Source organism: Dermacentor albipictus, chromosome 1, assembly GCF_038994185.2.
Source record: "Dermacentor albipictus isolate Rhodes 1998 colony chromosome 1, USDA_Dalb.pri_finalv2, whole genome shotgun sequence".
Lineage (NCBI taxonomy): Eukaryota > Metazoa > Arthropoda > Arachnida > Ixodida > Ixodidae > Dermacentor > Dermacentor albipictus.
The window spans coordinates 148,025,369-148,047,572 of NC_091821.1; the positions used below are offsets into that span (position 1 = coordinate 148,025,369).

Genomic DNA, 22,204 nt, shown 5'->3' on the forward strand with positions numbered 1-22,204 from the left:
GGATGAATGAGGTAAAAAAATACTCCCACATCAGAACCAAGAAACTCGCGAATGGGCTTGAAAAATAACTCTCAGGAATAGCCTCTAGAACTTCGTGATGGCAGTAAAAATATAGTCCCACTATCGTCCCTAAAAACCTTCCCACAGATTAAAAAATTACTCTCGTTTCTACATACAAAAACCTTGGTCAGCATGGTAGTAAATTTTTACCTCGACTGGTACGTAGTAAAAAAAACCCAGAAACGGGAATGCGATACAGGACGAGCGGTTTACTCCCGTTTCGCGTTATTTTTGTTTAGTGTGTAAGGCCTTGAGTGCCGAAGCCCGTCTGGACCAGTGTCCTAGAGCTTTTTTCCTCTGTAAAGGGGCGATTGTCCAGTTTTTCGAGCACGGTCACGAGCACTGTTCTTGGCACTTTGTAGCTGGGACAGTCACAAAGGAGGTGCTCAATCGTCTCCTCGCAGCCGCAGGTGTCGCATGTAGGGCTGACGGCCATTCCAATGCGGAATGAATAGGAGTTCGTGAATGCCACGCCGAGCCACAGACGGCACAGAAGTGTTGCTTCCGCTCGTGGCAACCCTGGTGGTAGGCGGAGTTGCAGACATGGATCCAATCTGTGGAGACGTGCGTTCCTGAACTCATTGGTGTTCCACAGATTCTGCGTGAGCTCGCGGGCGAGGGAGCGAAGCCTTGTGGCTGCGTCTGTTCGTGACAGTGGTATTGGTATAACGTGGGCACCATCGTGGGCCGATCGAGCGGCATCATCCGCACTGTGATTGCCCGAAATTCCGCAGTGACCCGGTATCCACTGGTAGATAATGTTGTGCCCCTTGTTGATTGCGTGATGGTGGAGTAGTCGGATGTCTGCCACTAGTTGCATATTTGGTCCGTGGTTGAAAGGGGACATCAGACACTGGAGAGCCGCCTTCGAGTCGCATAAGAGGGACCATGACTGTGACGATTTGTGGCAAATAAACTCTAGAGCGGCACGGATAGCTGCGAGTTCTGCAGCCGTCGATGACGTAACGTGAGACGTCTTGAACTTGAGGGTGACAGACTCTGCGGGAATTACCAGTGCTCCAGCTGAACTATTAGAGGAGACAGAACCATCGGTGCAAACATGGATGCGTTCTTTGTGTTTGTCATATAGGAATGAAAGCACGGTTTGTTTGAGGGCGCAAGATGACATCTCCGTTTTCTTTTTGATACCGGGAATAACAAGAAGAGCCTGGAGTGGATGGAGGCACCACAGCGGTAGAGATGGTCGAGCTGCAGGCGTGAAGTTTGATGGTAAAGTTCCGTGGTTGGCGGCAATAATCCTGCTCAACGCTGAACGAGGTCGAGCGGCAGGAAGGGAGGCGAGATGATGCGATGGAAGTCGCGCGAAGTGCCTGACATGCATCCTTAAAGCGTCGACTTGAAGATACGTATTGATAGGGTGGTCATGCGCGATGGCTATTGTTGCTGCCGTGGGTGCACATCTGGGAAGACCAAGGCAAATTCGTAGAGCTTGAGCTTGTACAGACTGGAGTGCACGGAGGTTGGTCTTACTGGTCCCGCCCAGTACAGGTAAGCTATAGCGCAGGAGACCGAGGAACAGTGCGTTATAGAGTTGGAGCATCGCACTCACAGACGCACCCCACGACTTTCCCGCAAGAAATCTGAGCACGTGGGTTATCATGAGTAATTTCCTTTTTAGGTATGAGATATGTGGACTCCAGGAGAGGTCTCGATCTATAATCACTCCTAGAAAGCGGTGCGTCTTCTCGTAGGCAGTCGGATGTCCATTAATTCTGACAACGTACGGTTTCATTGCTTTGCGCGTGAAAGCGACTATAGAGCACTTGTCTGAGAACGCCTCCAGGCCTCGCGCTCGAAGATAACCTGATGTTAGTGTGGCCGCTTTTTGAAGTCTGGCGCGCATCTGGGGACGCGTCGCTCCTGATGACCAAATGCATAAATCGTCTGCATAAATCGACACATGGACCGATTTCGGAAAGGTATGAACCAGGTCTATGAGCACGAGGTTAAATAGAGTGGGGCTCAGGACTCCGCCTTGTGGTGCGCCACGGTAGGTGTTGTTTTGTGATGACGCACCACCCTCTGTTTACACAAAGAATGACCTGTCCTTCAAGAAGCTGAATAGGCCGACATTGTCCAAAGCGTCCAGGATGGCTCGATGGGTTACGTTATCATAAGCGCCTTTAACATCCAGGAACATTGCCGCTGACAGCCTCCTTAGGCTTTTTTCGTGCTGAAAAGACGAGACAAGGTCGATGACGTTGTCTACAGAAGAGCGTCCGCGTCGAAAGCCTGCCATAGCGTCAGGGTATAACCTGTAGTGTTCTAGATACCACTCTAGACGCGTCAGCACCATCTTCTCCATCACCTTTCATAGACAACTGGCCAGAGCAATGGGACGATGAGACGCCACGTCTAGGGGTGATTTACCTGGTTTGAGCAGAGGCACAAGGCGGCTGGACTTCCATGCAGTAGGAACCACTCCTTCACGCCATGAATTATTTTACACGCCTACAAGAGCATGCCGGGCTGTTTGACCGAGGAGTCCGAGAGCTGCGTATGTCACCACGTCACGCCCAGGCGATGAGGAACGTTTGCACGCTGCCAACGCTGCCTGCAATTCCTCGATGGAAAACGGATTGTCCATACGAGAATCCCGCGAGATTGGAACATCACAGGGATCACGTGTAACGAACGATGGCAGTAGACCAGCAACCTTGACACAGAAGTCCTCCGCTACGTCGATCTCTCTGCGAGCTTGGTAGAGAGCCAGGCATTTGAAGGGGTGGCGTTGTTGCGGTGATGTTCGAAGACCACGCACCGTTCTCCATATATGTGACAGGGGTTTATGCCGCTCAAGGGAATCGCAGAAGGTTTTTCACCTTAGAGACAGCAGGGAGTTGATCCGACGCTGAATCTTCTTCTGTATTCGTGTCGCCTCCCTTAGATCATAGATGGACTTGGTGCGCCTGTACCTTCGTTCCGCGCGATGGCGGATTGCTCGAAGCCGCTCCAATTCTGCTTCGAATTCAGAAAACTTAGGAATAGGCCTAAAAGCTCTTGTGGCTTCTTGAGCAGCGGCGTTAATTAGCTTTTCGATGTTGCCAGGTAGACAGTCCTGGATCTCTTGGCAATTCTTCTCCATGAGCAACGTATATTGAGGCCAGTCAATGTGACGAAGAACTGTGGTAGATTGTGTCTTGCGTATGCCGTCGATTTTAACATATGTTGGGACGTGGTCACTACCATGCGTTTCGTTGTCCGTAAACCATTTCACACAGGCACTGAGGCATCTTGAAACAAAAGTCAAGTCCAAGCAGCTGCTGTATGTCAATCCCCGCAGAAAAGTAGGACTGCCATCATTTAGGCAGCAGAGCTCATGGTCCGACGCGAAGGATAGTAGACGTCTTCCTCGGCAATCCATCCTTAAACTTCTCCATAGCGGATGATGCGCATTGAAGTCGCCGGTAATAATCCATGGTCCAGGTGTCGCTGTTAAAATTGCACTTAGTCTCGCGTTGTCAAATCGACTCGAAGGTGAAATGCAAGCACCTACGAGCGTGAATGTGACGTTCTTGCATTTTATCGTCAAACATACGTACTGATTGTCGTCATCAGGTGCCACTGGGTGTGAAACATACGTGAAATCGCATCTGATATAAACGATGACTTTGCTGCGTTCGCTACAGGTAGCAGACATGAACGCTTCATATCCTGATAGGCGGATGGCGTTGTCAATGTTTGGTGCACAAATGACTATTATTGTAAATTTGTTTTTAAAAACAAACGGACGAAAGTCCGAAATGCGGGATTTAATGCCTCTGACATTCCATTCGAAGAGAGACGCTTCCTTGACCTCTTTAAGGAACGAGTGTGGAGGAGCAGCCATGGTGCTTCTCAAGACCGGACAGTACTGGATTCAGGGCGTCCAGTATTTGAAGTGCGCCTCGAACCGCCGGAGTGTGTATGGCGGTCAGTAGTACTCGTAGTGTGTTCATAAGGGCCCTTATCATGGTGACAACTTGTTTGTCGTCGTCTAGGTTGCTGCCAAAAGGTGAAGCATGATTCGGCGAGCGTGCTACATCTTGTCGCTCCAGTGGTGGATCTAGCCGTGGCAACGGCGGCCACTCCTCGCATGAGGCAATGACGTTACCGACTTTCTGCTTGGGATCCTCATTGCTACTATTGCTAGTGGTATGTGGAAGTTTGTGGACTGTCAATGGACGCGGTGCATCCTTAGCAATAGCAGTGGGTTTCCTAGATCTCCGGCGACGTGAACGTCGACGACGCACCTTAGCGGCAGCCTCCCTGAGCGAGGAACCATCCCTGACCATTTGCCTCAAGACTTTCGCCTCATTTTTCACGTGTGGGCAATTCTTCGAAGTTGCATCATGAGAGCCCTGACAATTGGCGCACTTTTGGTTTTCTGCATGACAGGAGTCGGAGCTGTGCGATCCAGAGCAACGTGAGCACACGGCAGCATTTGTGCAAACCGCACTAACGTGCCCTCTCCTTTGACACTTCCTGCACTGAAGCGGCTTTGGCACAAAAGGTCGTACTATGTGTCGGAAATGACCGACCTTGACGTGTGACGGTAGGCTGTCTCCTTTAAAAGTTAACTTCACACAGTGCGAGTTCCCCAGGCGACGGGCTTGCAATATGGCAATTCCCTCTGTCGCCGGCTTGATGAGTATGTGCAGGTCAGCATCGCTTATCGAATTATCTACGTCATACACAATGCCGGCCGTAGAGTCGTGATCATCTTGTTTATAGCAGCGTACGTTGATGCTATCCAGCACCTTAACATTGCTGAGAATGTCTAGGGCGCTGCGATTTGTGACATCTATAGCAAGGATGTTCTTTCGGGCGTTGATCCTTACATCTTTGATCTGACCCGGAACAAGTGCCTCGAGCGACACAGATGTGGCTTGGCGATTGATTCGGTTTAGATTGTCGCTATAGCAGCCAAAGTGTGTTAAGCTGCAATGGGGATACTTGTTAATTAATAATCTGGAAAGAACTATATCGGATATACAAAATAGGCACAACTATAATTGCATACTTGCATGCGAGCTAAAACGAGTAATCAATGAACAGGCACGACATTGTCATTAACACGTGTACAGTGCGCACTCATCAGGTAAAAGATAGCACACTACACTCCAGCCCTACCCTCGGCCCATCACGCAGCTCAGAAGAAATCCTTCAGCACCTCTTAGCCAGAATATGTTTAGGCGCTCCGCAGTCATCCGCCAGTTTCTTCGTTATTGCCGACTTTCGCCAACCCTCTATCCAAGCACTGAGGCATGCGAAGACGTGCCGTCACCATTTCTTAGTATAACCACGCCCTTTACCAAGCGCTCAACCGCCGAGATGGGACGAAAGTGCACGAAATGATAGAACAACGCAGAAACCTCCTACTGACAAAGCATGCAGTATATTGGCAAGAAGACGTCTCGCGTCTTCTTTGGCTTCTCCACGTTCCAAATATTTACCTTTCATTACCAGTAATTTCTTGTAAACTTAAGTTTACGGTAATAGAAACGGAATATCTAACATTGTCACATATTTACAATGAGCACCAGGTCGCATTCAAGTATATACAGACGGAATATGCATTGATCCAAGTCCTACTGCAGCGTTATTGATTCCAGTTTACGATGACCAAGTAGCTTATAAATTTTCTCACAGTACTACATCAACCATTGCCGAACTGTACGCAATTCTCTCTGCAATGAAATTTATATGTTCACAAAGACAACTGCGACAATGGGTAGTTTTAAACTATTCTCAAGCATCACTACTACCCATAAAAATATCAGCTTTTGCTCAGCGAATGATGCTTTATTATACAAGATGCAAAAGGCTTACGCCATTGCCAAAGAGCAACAGCATAGCACTCAAGTGGCTACCAAGTGATTGTGGAATTGCAGGGAATTGTGCTGTACATAAAGGCTTAGTACGCAAGGCTAACAAAAGCATGAAATTTCACTTCTTCCTTTGCCAGAAAGGTAACAGCGTTAACAGCGTTGCGCTGTTAACAAAACTTGCGCCTGAATCACAAGAGAGGCTTGGTTTAATAATAGGGCACAATGTTCAAGACTACTTAGGATAGATCCACCCATGGAGTTCACCATACCGACCAATGTCAACGTCGCTATAGAAAAAATAATACGTAGATCACGACTCGGCATAGCATGCACGAAGTGCTTCTCAGTACACGGGATCAAAAAACTATAAATTTGTTCCTGTGAAGAATCCGGTGACGATATAGAGCACCTTCTCTTACTCTTGAACAAATACTCAACCTGCTGCCAAAAGTTGTCAACAAAATTACATATACTTGATAGAAGGCCGCTGTAATTGGAGAACCTCTTGGGTGCGTGGCCAACAGAAACATCCCGATCATAGTACGGCCAGTACGTGCATTTCTAGAGTTTCTTCATGAACCAAGAATTGCGGAAAATGATTGGATATTTAAAACAGTTTGGCAGATCTAGGTCTTCTTAGGAGACTTATATACGAACATTAATTCAGACATATGCATCGACGTTTGCGAGACTTGTGGCAACATAGATCTCAGATATGTGACCAAGCTTGTACGTGTATTGTTGATTGTGCGTTCTTATTTTGTGGTTTATGACATATTCTCCCAAAATATCCATGTTTTTCTATCGCAGATAGCATTGCACTTGTGTTTTAGCTTATGAACTTGGATTGTGAACTAGTGTTTCAGTGTCACGATTTGTGAACTACTCGTGGGAACTCGTTTTTGAGTGCTTTTGCGTTGCCGTGTATCGTATGGACGGGATCCAAGAATGAAAAGAACGTTTATTCCGGGAACACACAGGGTATATATAGTCATCGGCATTCACAGGCACATGTTGCCGTAATCTTCGTGCTGTCAGTCAGTTCAGGCCGATACGTGCGACGCATGCGTAGTCTGCACGATACATCTTTCTCTGTTTAATAGTTGGATAGAGCCGAGATACACAATGCACTTGATTGAAATTGTGGTCGTACTGCAGCCGTCTTGGCTGACGAGTTATCCGCCTAGACCATCTTGGGATCGGTGTTGTAAGTTGAGTCGGGTTTGCGGGCACTCCAGTTGGGGATGTTACCGGCTGGTCGTCCTCGCTTTCCGGCTCATCGCTGTCGAGGTCATCGTGTCGGAATGGCTCACGCGTTGTAATGAGGTGTCTCCGATTCCGACGAAGTACTTGGTCACCTTCAGTAACAATACGATAGGACCTAGGCGCAGCCGGTCCCATGACCTGCGCTTTGCGGGTCCATGCGTTATCTCGGATCCTCACCACATCCCCTTTTTGGAGTAGTGGTAGGTCCTTCCTCTGTGTGCCAAGTTGTCTATGCTTAGACACAAAATTTTCAGGTTGCGAGCTGAAGTCTGGAAGCCTGGTTCGTAGTCTCCTGCCTTGCAACAGCTCACCCGGGGAACGACCGTGCTCCAGTGGTGTAGATCGGTAGCTGAGCAGGCCCAGCCAGAAGTCGTCGTGATTTTCTTGTGTTTTTTTCATGATCCGTTTTACTATCTGGACGCCTTTCTCCGCTAGTCCATTGGACTGTGGAAATCCAGGACTAGATGTCACGTGCTTGAAATCGTACCTGGACGCAAAGGTGGCAAACTCGTGAGACGCGAACTGGGGGCCGTTGTCACTGCATACTTCGACTGGGATTCCATATCGCGCAAAAATGCAGCTCAATTTCGCAATGATCGTGCTCGACGTGGTGTCGCCCAGTTTTTCCACTTCCGGGAAGTTTGACTGCGCATCGAACACGCACAAGTACGAGCTTCCCCCATGCTGAAAGATATCAACGCCGACTCTGTACCAAGCGTGGCCCGGCGTTGGTCTGAGCATAAAAGGCTCGCTTGGTTGCCTGTATGCATACTTTCGGCAGACGGCGCAACTTTTCAACATCGTTTCGATATCTGCATTAATTCCGGGCCAAAACACCAATCGTCGGGCTCGTGCTTTGCATTTGTTTATGCCCAAGTGCCCTTCGTGTATACGTTGAAGTATTTCGTTCCTCATCGACTTTGGAACCAGTACTTTGGTTCCTTTTAGCACCACTCCCTCTATTAGTGATAGCTCAGTAGCATAAGGTTTCATGCAGCCATCAAGATTATCGCTGCCGCTGATATAGCGCATCACTTTTTGTAACTCCGGGTCACTTGCAGTTGCGGCAACTAAGCGGTCAAGGGTTTTTCTGCTTACCAGGTCCGAGACTGCACCAACTGCGTGAACCTCTATTTCTTCTGTCGAGTCGCTCGTGTCCGCTGGGTGGTTGATGGGCGTCGACCTTGAGAGCATGTCGGCCAGCAGCAGTTGCTTCCCTGGTACAAATTCAAGCACATAGTCGTAGTTCAGTAAGCGCATGAAGAAACGCTGAAGACGCGGTGGCATGTCACCGATTCCTTTGGATGAAATGGCTAGCAGTGGTCGGTGGTCGGTCTCTATGATTATCTTACGCCCGTATGCGAAGTGGTGAAATTTTTCACACCCAAACGTTATGCCCATTGCCTCTTTTTCGATTTGTGAATATCGTTGCTCAGTCTCATTCATCACGCGTGATGCATACGCGACCGGCCGCCAGCTGTCACCGTGAAGCTGTAGAAGTGCAGCGCCTAGTCCACTTTTAGAAGCATCAGAAGAAATTTTAGTTTCCCTGGCAGCATCGAAAACAGCCAACACAGGTGCGCTGCTGAGCCATGTACAGATGGCTGTCCATTCATTTGCGTGGTTGGCCGACCATTCAAACTTGGTGTCCTTTTTGATGAGACTGCGCAAAAGCTGTGTCTTTTCTGCCAGATTCGGAATGTATTTCCCAAAGTAGTTGGCAACACCTAACATCCTGTGCACTGCAGCTTTGTCCGTTGGTTGCGACATTTCTTTAAGGGACATGCTCAGTGTGGCATTTGGCCTTATTCCGTCTCGGCTGATGACATCACCCAAAAATTCAACTTCAGTAAGCCCGAATTCGCACTTGCTTGCGTTAAAAGTTAAGCCAGCGTTTTTTGCCAGCTGCAATACATTTCGAAGGCGTGTGTCATGTTCTTCTTTAGTGATGCCCCAGACAAGAACGTCATCTACATATACACGCACCCCCGGAGCCCTGTCAAAAATTGCGCTCAAGGTTATTTGAAAGACTTCAGGAGGCGAGGCGATACCGAAAGGCAGCCTCAGAAAACGGTAGCGACCAAAGGGCGTGCCGAATGTGCAGATTTTTGATGTGGCGTCATCCAAAGGAATTTGGTGGAAACCTGAATTCGCATCGAGGCGGGAAAAATATTGAGCGCCGGCGAGCTCAGCCTCAATGTCTTCACGCTTAGGCATCTGATAGTGCTCACGTTTCAGGCATTCATTGATATGCCTAGGATCAATGCATACACGTAGTGTGCCGTCCTTTTTCCGTACAATAACAAGCGGGCTCACCCAGTCCGTTGGTTCTGTCACTTTCGTGATGATGGCGGCTCGTTCCATGCGGTCCAGCTCCTCCCGCAGTGGTTCTTGTTAGTGTCAGGGGTACGCGCCGCGCTGGCTGGACTACAGGTATCGAACCAGTGCGTAGTACCATCCGATACTGGCGGGCTACACAGCCTGTTCCTTGGAAGAGTTGAGGAAATTCCTGCAGTATTTCGTCGGCAGCGCTAGCGTTGACTGCATCCACCGACCTCGCGACCAGTCCGAGCGCCTCACTTGCAGATAGTCCGAGTATTGCCTGGTGGCCTTTTTTTACTATGAAGAAGTCGAAACTCCCAGCCTGATTTTTTATGGTGACTGGTAACGACGCAACACCGAAGTGACTGATAGCGTTACCGCTATAAGACCGCAGAATGGAACTGCTCGGCTTCAAACTTTGCATCCCTTTGCACTTCCGATAGACCGAGTAAGGCAGCAAGTTAGCTTGGGAGCCTGTGTCTACTTTCAAGAAGGCATCCTGGCCGGCCACTTTAGCGTTTACGATCCAGTCCGTCGAGCTTCTCACCTTGCAAGTTTTTACATCAAGGATGTCGAAAGTGTTCTGCACGTTGACCACTTCGCTTACTGTAGACCCTTTCTTGCAACACGCTGCAAAATGATTGGTGCCACCACAAACAAAACACGCCTTGCCGAACGCGGGACACCTACTACGTTCGTGCGAGCGGTTGCATTTCGTGCATTTAAACGGACGCTTCTTTACTGACGCGACCTGTTTTTCCGCCTGAGCCCATGCCTCGTTCTGCTGGCTAGACAGTTCAGCAGCCTTGCAGATTTGTTCCGTCTTGGCTAGCGTCAGGTCTTTTACTTTGAGGAGCGTCTCCCGCAACTTGGGGTTATGTACACCGAATACAACCTGGTCGCGGATCATTGACTCCATTAATTCAGCGAAGTTGCAGCTTCGGGACAGCTTTCGCAAGTCGCGCAGGAAATGCTCAAAGGGCTCCGCTTCGTCCTGGGTTCTTGACCGGAAAATGTACCTCTCATAGACTTCGTTTTGCTGTTCTTCACAGTACTCCTTAAACTTCCGCACGACCGTCGTGTAATCATCCTTGCGTTCCGCCTCAAGAAATATAATAATAATAATATAATATTTGGGGTTTTACGTGCCAAAACCACTCTCTGATTATGAGGCACGCCGTAGTGGAGGACTCCGGAAATTTTGACCACCTGGGGTTCTTTAACGTGCACCTAAATCTAAGCACACGGGTGTTTTCGCATTTCGCCCCCATCGAAATGCGGCCGCCGTGGCCGGGATTCGATCCCGCGACCTCGTGCTCAGCAGCCCAACACCATAGCCACTGAGCAACCACGGCGGGTCGCCTCAAGAAAGGTGAAGTTGTTAAACACCTCAAGTGCATCGTCGCCAGCAACACTCAGCAGCAGCGCAGCCTTGACAGCTTCTGACCTTGGTTCTTTCGTAGATGCTGTCGCTTGTAGGAACAGTTCGAACTTCTGGATGAACAGGTTCCAATGCCTCGCGATGTTGTCGGATGAGCCGGAAAGTTGCACATGCTCCGGTGGCTTGACTAGCTCCATTGCTCTGAATGGTTACGTTCATCCAGCGGCACCACTTCTGACACCATGTATCGTATGGACGGGATCCAAGAATGAAAAGAACGTTTATTCCGGGAACACACAGGGTATATATAGTCGTCGGCATTCACAGGCACATGTTGCCGTAATCTTCGTGCTGTCAGTCAGTTCAGGCCGATACGTGCGACGCATGCGTAGTCTGCACGATACAGCTTTGTTATTCCGAGAGTTTTCATTTTCTTAATGCACGTCGGAACAGAGGCGTGCATGTAAATTTTGCAAAATTTTGCATGTAACCCAAAAAAGAGTAAACAGATAACGAAGATAATACAGTAAGGGCACGAGCATACCCCAAAATACAGTGCAAAACTATGGTTTGTAAATACAAAGGCAAGTTACAAAAAAAAAATGGGTGCGAACAACCGACGGTCGGAAAAACCATAGAAACATAGCCAGGCATGCAGGCAGTGATACTATGTTGCCGAAAATATGGCGCCGAAGATGACTAATTCTTGAGCCAACGGGGTTTCCCTTTTCGGATTTGAGCATCTAAACAGCCAACCAGTTAACCATGCATCGTTGAGCAAGCTAAAACCTGGGCGTCAAGTGATATTTTTTACTTTCTTTTGCAATTTTTTACTCTGCTTGCTGTGCTATCTTCCGTTTGTTTGACTGCTGCATAATCCAAGGAGGAATCATTAGGCCTTTCAGGCAGGTACCAAGGGGAGGGGGAGCACTCCCCCCCCCCCCCCGAAATTAGAAGTTAAGCGGCATACCTCCCCTCACCCGGGCCACCACTTCTCACACACATTCCTGATGCGCCGCTAGATCAATCTTGAGACTGGACAGCTATTCAGCGGTCAACATTTTGCTGCCCTATCCTCTCCTTTTAGATGGCGGTATAGTTATCAGCATCTCCTGGGCTGTGAAGGCCAGTTTTCTGATCGATTCGGTGCCCGCGCGTTTAACTTGAGAAGCATTCAGTTGTCTTCATCTATTGGAACGGTCACGCGGATCGCTGTTGATTCGTTAGTTCAACCTTCTTTGTTCAGACTGTTCCAGGGACCAGCAAAGAGATTCGGTTCGTAGTCAGACGGTCTGTATGTTCGTGGAACGAGTTGTGGCCGGAGACAACGCCAGTTGCGTTTAACTTTTTCTTTTGCTTTATTATTTTCTCGAGTAACGGCTGGCCGCGACGCGGGCAGATCCTCGGAACCATATACCCGTGATATGGGTTAGATGAGGTGGAAAATAACACCATGCAAAACAGCCTCCATCATCAAACCCTGCAAAAACTGTTGAGCCAATAAGCAATATGAATGTCACCCGTTACCTGGTCTGGTTTTTCCCTAATTGTACAGCACTTCTCATGCAAAATTGGCAACTGGAAAGAAGAGTCGCAAGGAGTTCAGAAATTAAGCGATCTAATAAGGAAGAGAGCCGAGTAAAGAGCCAAACAGGAAAGAAAAGCGAAAATAACAAATTTAACCGTTGTTGATGAGAATATTTATCGATCAACATCTTTTTATTTAAAAAGAAAGTAGAGAAAACGCCGCCAAGGGGAGAAGGATTTCGTGTGTTTCGAATGACACTTCTACCATTATCAGTCTGACCGCCTGACGTAGCCACTTGTCGGCTATACTTATGTGGGTGTTTTTCTAATCTTTCGAGGTTGGCCCAGTACGTCTAGAACCGCAGCGTCCTGCGTTTTACGTAGTTGTACGGGACTGGCAGCCACGCATCGTTACGCAACTTCATACATAACAATACGAGTCGATTTTGGCACTTAACTTGGTTGAGCAGCAAACGAGGGATTCAATAGAACTGTGAATTTTCATCAAATGTATATTTCTCTACACTTCTTCCAGGGCTAATTAAAAAAAAAAAGACGCTACCAGAAATCTTCATTGTACACTTTCGCTTGTTCACTTGTTCTTGGCAGCGTTCTTCCTGCGCTTCTTTCCTGCACGAGTCCATTTGATGTGGTTGCTTGTTTGCCAAGCAAAGGAGAGGTGTATCGCACAAGCGTATACCTGCGAGATACACCTTATTTCATTTCTCTTTTTTGGGTTTATTCGTCTTTATGGTGAACATTTGTACTAGTAAAAGTACTCATTTGTACGGAAAAGTTACCTTGGGTTGGGCCACCTCCGAAAAAAAAATCCTGGGTACGTGCCTGAGGCCTTTGATACTAATATGACTAGTACTACCATTATTACGAACAACGGTAATATCTACTTCTTTCTCTGATGTAGAGCTGGAAAATTAAACTGGAAAAATGAATTTAACAATGCTTTTATTTATCCTGATTGTTTTGCGCGTGTGTAGCAATGTAGAACAGGCAGCAATACGCACTCATATATCCTTGCATTAGAGTCTACTAGCTCTCCGACATTTTAAATTTGCACTTTGGACTTTCACGCTGAAAACAGGATATTACTCTGTTATATTAGGTTACATCCCCTGTTAGCTATATAAATAAGGGTGAAAGCGGGCTTGGGTTTCTCTGATGACGTACACTCAATAAACGGGGTTTACATCAAATGTGAGCGACGTGAGGTAATACTAGAACCACAGCGAAACGCAAGGAGTGATCATTTCAGCCGCGCATCGCAGCGGCATACAAAAGCGGTTGTCAAGCCGTAGTTTTAACTGCAGGCCCAACTACGCGCCCGTTTTACTTTCGGCAAAACCGAAGCGCGCGCGCCGCGCGAATCCTTTCTCTTGGCCGCTCGCTTCCGCGTCAGTCCCGTGCCGCGGCGGGGTTGCCAGCCAATGGAGAGAACGCCGGCACGCTTACGACGCGTGACGTCGGCGGGCGTCACCGTTTCGTCAGGTCTTTTCCCGCACCAATGGCCGGCGTGGAGAGAATTCGACCGCGTAAAGCGGTCGTCGTCCGGCGCGGTCGGCTGCAGTTCTCCAGTAGACTACGCGAAGTCGGTCGGTGTGGGACCACCGCATTCTGCTGCGGGGAAGCGGACTTGCGTGTTTTGTTTGCGCCGGCGTGGCCGGCTGCTCCCGTCGTCGGCTTGGCTACTCAGCTGTGTGTGACAGTGCGAACAGCGGCGCGCACCCGTGGTGACTCTGCGTGAGTGACGAGGCGCTGTCACCTATCACTCCAGCCTCCCTCGATCCACTGGTTTTAGTAGCGGTGAGCTAAAGGGTTAAGTGAGCCGCCAGAGCGATGCTCTTGCCCGTGATGCAGGGACGAAACTGACGTGCCGGCGACATACGCGCTTCTCTCGCCCATCTGCATCAGTGTTCGGCGGCGTCTGCTTTTCTGGAGCAAGCGCGATAGGCGGCCTCGGAGTTGCGGGAGCAAGAAAAGAAAACGAGGGGAGCCTAGCAGACGATATTGCTTTTAGTTTCGACTTTTCTGAAGAGCTTGCCTGGCTGCAGAGTTGTGGGCAATATATTTCGCTTGTGCCGCTCCACTTTCCGATTCGTGGCAGTAGCAGGAAGAGACACACACCTGTTCTTTTTTATTCTTTTTTTTTTCACTTCACGCGCTCTGCATTTTTTTTTAGTACCGCCAAGTGAGTAAAGTGATCTTCTAGGGGCTTGCCGCCAAGAGCGTAGGAAAGCCCAGCACAAAGCAGAAGTCGTCGTCGTTCCGCTTCCGCTTTCCCAGCTGGAAGCTGCCGGACTCTTAGAGGTGTCGTCTCCGCGTCAAGCAGACGACAAGCCGTTGTTTTGCGCTTGACGCGGCATCGCCGCTGTGTCCGCTCTCGACGATGGTGGCTGCTTTCCGCCGCTGGCGCGGCCTGCTGCACCTATAATACCGCCGCGGCGCTTTCCTGGACGATGATAGCTCCCGCCGCGATCTCGTAATTTACAGGCGCGTGCTGAAAAGGAGGAAATAAGCGAGACAGTGTCGCGATGCTGCTGTGGCGACAACGCGCCCTGTGGACGTGGATCGCGGTGCTTGCCGCGCTTTCGTGGACATGCGGCGCCGACGAGGCGCGCGCGCCCGTGGTGGACAGTGCGTCGCGTGGACACCACGAGGCCGTGCCGCCGGACCCCGACGACCACACGGCGAGCACGGACGACGTGATCGTGTCGCCCATCCACCACCACGGACTCGGCGGCGGACACGCGATCTCCGCCGGACACCGCGGCAACGGTGAGCGTGACGGGCCGCCCAAGCGCTTCCAGGTTGCCAAGGTGGACTTTCACCACGTCGCCACACCGTTCATTATATCGGTGTGGATAATCATCGCTGGATTCGCCAAAATAGGTGAGTGTGTCTCCTATATATCCACTGGTATACAGGCTGTGGTGCCACTATGACGGTAATGCGACAGTGCGTGTCCTACACTCCGCTGAGAAATGGGACATGCGGTCACACGAGGACTAAGCGGTCGTTTGCGGCTACGGTGCATATAGCATACAAAGGAAAACGCAGTTCTGGCACTTCTCCCTATAGTTCTCGATTTCTGTCTGTGCGTGTGTTTTTACCCTCGTGACACTTTCGACAATCAATGTACCGAGCGCGCAGGTTGCTTCGTGTTCCAGTTAATAAGGCTGGTTGACATTATCTACCTCATGAATGGAGGCGTTGACAGCATTTTCAGATGAAATCTTTTGCTCCGTCTGGTGCATGCTGCGCACTTTGACTATAGCAAAAAAGAAGATGCTTATTCGAAACTCATTAAAGCGAAAAGTACAAGATTTAATGTAGGTAACTACAAAGGTAGCCTGTGACTAACCAGCAAGCGACTGCTAATCTATCATCCCTAGTGTCATTGTTCGCAGAAAATTAAAAGCGGAATCTTCAAAAACGTCTCCCATTATTTACAACTTTTTTTTTCTTCAGTACACTCTGTTCTCAATTTTTTGCTGACAGTCAAGTATTTCCTGCGTAAAATTGATGCACCTTGAAAGAGAGTCGCAATGTTTTTTAAGATATGCTGCTTGATGATTCTAAGATGATAAGAATAATAAACAAAAAAATGCCCTCCTGACCTATTTTACAACGATAATTTGATTTTTGTTTCCTTAATATTTATGTTTATTTTTTTTCTTAAGGCTGCGATTAGAGAATAAGTCAGTTACTGCGCTGTCTTTGAAACACTTGAAGAATGAAGGTGAGCATATACGAATAACCAGGACACAGTACATATTTCACAGAGTTCACTATGCAAAATCACGTCGCCTTTGCAAGGCTTTGTGCTCTGTGACTGCGTCGGTCCTGAGAGTGACTGCGACTTGCGCACGTAAAGGTTCTACTGTGAAGCTTTGCGTGGGCTTAGTCCAATCGTTTTATCTTCTCTTTTTTTGCTTTTTATTCTCTTTATGTCATTAGCGTGCGGCCTTTGCGGTGATTGGTAGCATAGGCACTTGCTCATGCAAGGGTCCTTCACAAAGCCTCACACCAGACCTCATTTAAGTTCGAAACTGCGGCTAATTAATTATGCTGTGGCTGACGTAAGGCTGCCCCATGTGAGCGGCTGCTATACGCCAGCCTACTCACGGAAAGTAGTTTCGTTTCTCCTTCAATTTTTTTTTTATGGCTCTGACACAAGTGACATTTAAATTAACGCGAGCGCACTCTGCGCGGAAGCAGTGAACGCAGACCTAGAAGAATGGCTGAGTGCTGAGAAAGCCGTGAGCGAGCTGTTCATTATCTAGCTGGGACATATAAAGGAAAGGCGGAGCCAGTATATTTGGATCGGGCTTCTCACCTTTATTTCATTTTTATTTTAGTTTTTTCCCGTGACGAACATCGCATACCAAAGCGACATTTGGAGGTCATATGTTGTTAATCTCGATCTGGGTCAAGACTGGTTGATGCTAGACTTCCATCTTGTGTTTCGAGCGCCTCTGCTAAATTAGTGCGTAAACGGAGAAATGTCAATTAAATTGATCTTTGGTTTGCGAAGCGGTCGATCTTGTAGTCCGGAGTATTTCGTTTAGCTAAGCTGTCTTCGTTATTGAATGTGGCGTTATTTCTCATCTGCGGCTCTCATTTTGTCGATCCCGGATGACGATATATCTTTTTACTGAACGGCGCAAAGCACACCCACCCACATGAACGCACGCACGCACGTGCACAGATTGGTTGCGCGAGTGTGATGGGGTACTACTTGTCAATTTGAGGTCGTCTCCATCTGATTAGTACAGCTAGTCGGGCGAGTTGATCTGACGTGACGATGATATAAATGAGCCTAAAAGTGAACTAGGGTGGTTGCTTGGGCTAGTCGGTAATTCATGATAAAAACGACGTACAACGCGAAGGACGAAAACTGCGAGAGACGACAAACGCCGCGACAAACAGCGCAGTGTTTGTCGTCTCTCGCAGTCCTTGTCCTTCGCGCTGTACGTCGTTTTTATAAGCGCTTAAAAGACGCGGCGGATAGGTAAAGACGAGACGCAGATGTGTGTCTCGTCTTTAGCTGTCGTCCTCGTCTTTTCGGCTCATTTACATCATCTCCATTTGATTGCCTGTCTTTCGCACGCGCTTATGTTATGCCGAGCACGAAGCGAGCAAGCAAATAAGGTGCACCTCGTGCGAAACGGTGAAGTCGCTTTGTCTGCCTGCGCGGAGGTTGCTATTCTAAGGCGCTGTGGCGATGACAGTGGGCCGGCGTGGGCGGCACGAAATAGGGGTTGGGGGGGGGGGGGCGCTGGCCGCTCGCCGCGGTGTGGGCGACGAAAGGAAAGCCGCGCCGCATATCACTCTCCCACCGGGCGCGAAACAAACCTGAGAATAACCGAGATGGTGGGGGGGGGGGGGGGGGGGTCGTCTCTGCGCAAGAATCACTGCTCTCAGACCGCGCAGATAACGGTGGGGCGCGCGGAGGAGCTCCTCTAAATGATTTCCCCTTCCAAGGAAGGAACAACAAGCGTGCGACAGCCAAGGGGCGATCTAGCCACTGCCGCTAATGGAGCGTACGAATGCAACCACGGGGAATAATTTCTAACTTTACTGTGCGTTTACAATTACTGCCCTTTGGTTTGCGAGCCCGACACGCTATGACAAAGAAGGAAACGAGGGGAAAAAAAAAACATTCTGAAAACTGCCACCGTGGTATTGTCGGCACCACTGCTTGCAATGTCTTTTTGCTTTTAATTTTTGGTTCCATTCTTGCTCTTTAAGTCATGTTTAATGCCGATGTGATCGCATGCGGCTCTTTGCTTGCCGTTGGACTGTGGAGTGACATCGAGCGCCTAATTTGCCTATATGTTACGTAAGAGGAGGGTATTCGGAAATGACAGGGGAAGAAGGACTTCTGGCCTCATCTCGGCTTTCCCTGTCGTTACCGAGACGGCCTGGCATTTGGACGAGGGCCTAACTTCTCAAAACATAAAATCTGCACATGGACGCTTTCTTTTTCTATTATTATATACGCATATATGACAATTAAGTAGGCGTCATGGATGCTTTTAAGTCCGTGATGCGTTGGCTCACAGGGAAAATGGTGACCGTGAAAGGCCAGTACTTTCACAACACCCTTCCAGATCATAATTTAAACTGTTTTGCTTCGAGAACGAACCTGGCAGGCATAGCACTTGGTTGCGATGTACTCTGACCTGGCGTCGTTCGCTTAATGAGGTAATCTGTGGGAATGTTTCCTACTCCGGTGATGGACTATAGGTAGATCGTGAAGAGTGCGGATATCATTCAAGTGCATTCCTTACTGGCTCAGACGAAAACAGAAACTGCGTTAATAGCAGTCATGCTCGTAATCTTACTCGGTTCCAACGTTCTTCCGGCTCTAAAAGGAATACACCGTCCCAGTCTTCAAGCGGAGTCCTCGCTGAAGTGAAAAATATCATTTCATGTGCCCCACAGGACTCGTATTCACAGAAGCCTGTTATGCTAGAATTATTCATAAGAGGAAATCCCAGGCAATCCTCTGGATATGTTATTATTGAAGGTGGCCAGCTGATGGCATAAATCACTTGAGAACTAAAAGCTTTGCGAATTCGGCCCCATGTTTTCTGAGCTCGAGAGCTGGCGTGAGGGCTAAATAAATAAATTCTGGGATTTCACTTTCATGAACTGCACGGTGGACTACGAGTGACACCATAGCTCCGGATTGATTTAGACCAACTAGCCGTTCTTGCCGTGCACCCAAATCTAAGCACACGAATGCATTCGCATTTCACCACAGACCTAGCAATGCGGCCACCGCTGCCAGGAATCGAACCAGCGACCTCGTGATCGTCAGCAGAACGTCATAGTCGCTGAGCCACCGCGGTGGGTGGCAAGAGGGCTGGCGAAAAGGTTCCACGGGAACCGGAAACGCCTGCTTGCCCTTGAAAATGCTCCGATGCTACAGAATGAGAAGCTCTCCGGGTACCACGGCATCGAAATCTGTATCGCTAGATTTTGGGTTTTGTTGCTACGAGGTCGGGGGCTCAAGTTTTTCCTGGTTTTTCTCTTTATCTTCTATACCGGGCTTGGTAACTAATACCTAGAAGAGGACCACCTCCAGTAAACTGGAATTAGAGAGTGCCATAAATTTATCAATGTGGTTGGGACCATGTGAGCTCTAAGCTTGCAGCATTTGGCCTAGCTCCTCAAGTTATTCGTATGCGGTACTTTTGCCGCAGTCAGGCGCTCGAGAAAGCGGCATGTTTAGAAGATGCGACAGTGCGACCGTAACGTACCAACTTGCTCATCCCCTTTTGCCGATAGGAACAATGTTTATTTACTGTTTTTGTGTCTCCATGTGTGCGCGTTCGTTTTTTTTTTGCGTTTCCCTCTCTGTCATCTTTCTAACCCCTATCCCCCATCCCCAGTGTAGGGTAGCAAACCGGAGACTCATATCTGGTTAACCTCCCTGCCTTTCCTCTTCATTCTCTCTCTCTCTCTCTACTGTTTTTGCTTTCGCTGTAAAGCCGGCAGAAACGTAGTAGCCGCGGTATATTTTCCACTTCAACCTACGGCAACCCATTTGTAACTGAACTGAACAGAAATGCAACAGCACTCGTGCCGACAGCACACGGGACAGAATCAGTACGGGAGAAGCAGCCATGACACTTGGCACTGTATGACAACGCGCTCCCCATGCGGGGCTGAGGTCTACAGGAACGATTGCACCTGGCGCTTGCGTTGAACCAGGCTCTTGATGCATGCATGCCTCGATCGGCCGGTCGTTGTTGGCACTTTGAAGAAGCGCAGACTGCGCGTCGCGCGCTACGATCGAAGCCCTGCTTTCGACTCTGCTGCGCTAGTCGGGAAACGGCTTTGCGTGTTCGCGCATCTCGTCAGCGTGCACATTTTCTTCATCTCTCTCACTCTGAGACAGCAGTATGCCGGGCGTGTAGCTGTCTAGGCTAACCTGTCCAGCTGTCATTGCACTGCCCTGACACCTGTCACCCCGGAACTGTCCTGATAAAGTGAGGTGTGCCGTATAGCTCGCGAGGGTCACCTCGGGCGATAACACGCGCTGACTGAGCAGGTGGCATCTCCTCCATCCCTTGGCCGCGGTCGGCAGACCTGGGGCCCACCTGACTGGCGCCACTGTGGTCACAACTTTTTATGGGTTTAGGGCATATTTGGCCCAGCCTTACGCAACAGACCATTTGGTTCTGCCAAAGGGAATGCGCTCTCTCTCTCGCCGTTTTCTCTTTCGCGTGCTGGATGGAGGGGGCGGGCGGCTTTTATTTTCTGCGCAGATAACGGGAGCGAGGATGCCGGGCAGGCTCCATCGGGGCCTCGCTGCGGTGCCGGCGCGGGCACATTGCTCTGGCGACAATTGCGGTCGCGCGATAAGGCGTGATTAAGACGTGCACGCGGACCCTCTCCTCCCTGAATGGAGAAAAGCTTCTTGCAGTGCTTTTTTACCTTGAAAGAAGCACGGCGGCTCGCTACCGCTTCCTCGTCCAAGCCGCGACGCACGGGAGAGAGGCGCGTGTAGTTTTCCTATATACGTCTTCCCGCCGGCTACTGCTGCTGCCTCGGCGTAACTCGGTGCGCAGCTTGGGAAAAAAACCGCGGCAACCCCACGTGACGGGACACGTGCTCGCCGCCTCCCCTCGGTGGCATCTTTCGGCACAACCTGTCGACGGGGGCTGCCATTGGTTAGTGTCACTCGCGCGGCTTTACGGCGCCCGGTGGTTGAGGAATAATTTTTATCCAAAATGTTGTTTTCGCTCGCGGTGAGCGCTGATAGGCAGTTAGGTGAGGCGACGTTTTCTTGGGAGACGGAGATGCCGTTCGATCAGTCAGGACTTTCCCCTGCTTCCTCCAGTTGTCCTAGCCAATTATTGACCCGGAGAGCCGCATGTACCGACGAAAGTTGCCTCTTATGTAGCTCCAATGACAGTTATTTTGGCAAAATTGGCAGCCCCTGCGCTCGCTCCGTCCCTCTGATTCAGTAGTGCGCGAGGACGTCAGAAGCTCTTTTCCTTCTGCTGCCGCGATTTTATAAGCGCGGCGAAAAAAAAAAGAAAAAGCAGAGGTCTGCATATTGCAGTGACAAAGACATTTGTTGCATATTATATACGTGTGTTACATGATGAAACTAGAGCTGAATTATGAGCACATATATGCGCCTTCGTTATTCACGTAGCAATAGAACCATTATGAGACATTGACTTCGTCCGTTGAATTCATCGTACTTTCATGTTCATGAAGTGGCTGTGGCGATATTGTTCAATTATGCCAGTTTTTTTTTTTTTACGAAAACACCAAATAAATTAGGGAAGACGTGGGTGTTTAGAACGTCCGGGCAAGTTCCCTAAAGCGGGGAACGGGAACGAGACAATGGAAAGATGAGAGGTATAAGGAAAAATCAAGCGCTTTTGCAAGGGCAATGGAATAAATAACAGCACGCAATGTCGCTAACTCTTTGTGCGTTTTCCAAGCACAGTAAGCAGGTTGGCATTTCAGCATGATTTATGCACATAATCTTTTTTTTTTCAATACACCGCTAGAAAGACAAGGGCCTCACTTCGCGGAATGACCAGGAAATAAAGGCATCCGGTAGGCGCTGGCTGCGTGTACAATAGTGAGGCGCCAATTTCACAGGGCTTAATTTGACCTCCACTTTAGTTATTCTGGCATGAGCCGCCGACCCTCTGTGAATGCAGTCGTAAACGATTTCCAACAACCGTGAGGGTGTTGCACCTCACTATTGCCAAAGGAGCCGAACTGGCAAAACAAAACCCTTGTGTGTATACTGTGGCAGGCTTGACCG

General features: G+C 49.2%; 2 protein-coding genes across 3 annotated transcripts in view; one reads left to right on the forward strand and one right to left on the reverse strand.

Annotated features, from left to right (window-relative positions):
• Positions 1-6,893: 6,893 nt before the first annotated feature.
• On the reverse strand, positions 6,894-10,637 carry LOC139055954 (uncharacterized). 2 transcript variants are annotated; one of them, XM_070533657.1, is made up of 3 exons: positions 9,474-10,637; positions 8,256-8,374; positions 7,535-7,644 (listed from the first exon to the last, which is right to left on the reverse strand). In XM_070533657.1, exons 1-3 carry the CDS (start codon positions 10,396-10,398, stop codon positions 7,618-7,620), a joined length of 1,071 nt encoding a protein of 356 aa, XP_070389758.1. In that variant the 5' UTR covers positions 10,399-10,637; the 3' UTR covers positions 7,535-7,617. The 2 variants fall into 2 exon arrangements, with proteins under 2 accessions (XP_070389757.1, XP_070389758.1); XM_070533656.1 differs by having other exon boundaries at positions 6,894-8,374.
• Positions 10,638-13,966: 3,329 nt separating this feature from the next.
• The window catches only part of LOC135903013 (Na(+)/H(+) exchanger protein 2-like), a 216,485-nt gene continuing 208,247 nt past the window's right edge, over positions 13,967-22,204 (forward strand). Inside the window, exon 1 of the mRNA XM_065433384.2 lies at positions 13,967-15,291. Within this exon, the coding sequence (XP_065289456.1) occupies positions 14,934-15,291 (358 nt within the window). The 5' untranslated portion in view covers positions 13,967-14,933. The remainder of the gene's footprint in view (positions 15,292-22,204) is intronic.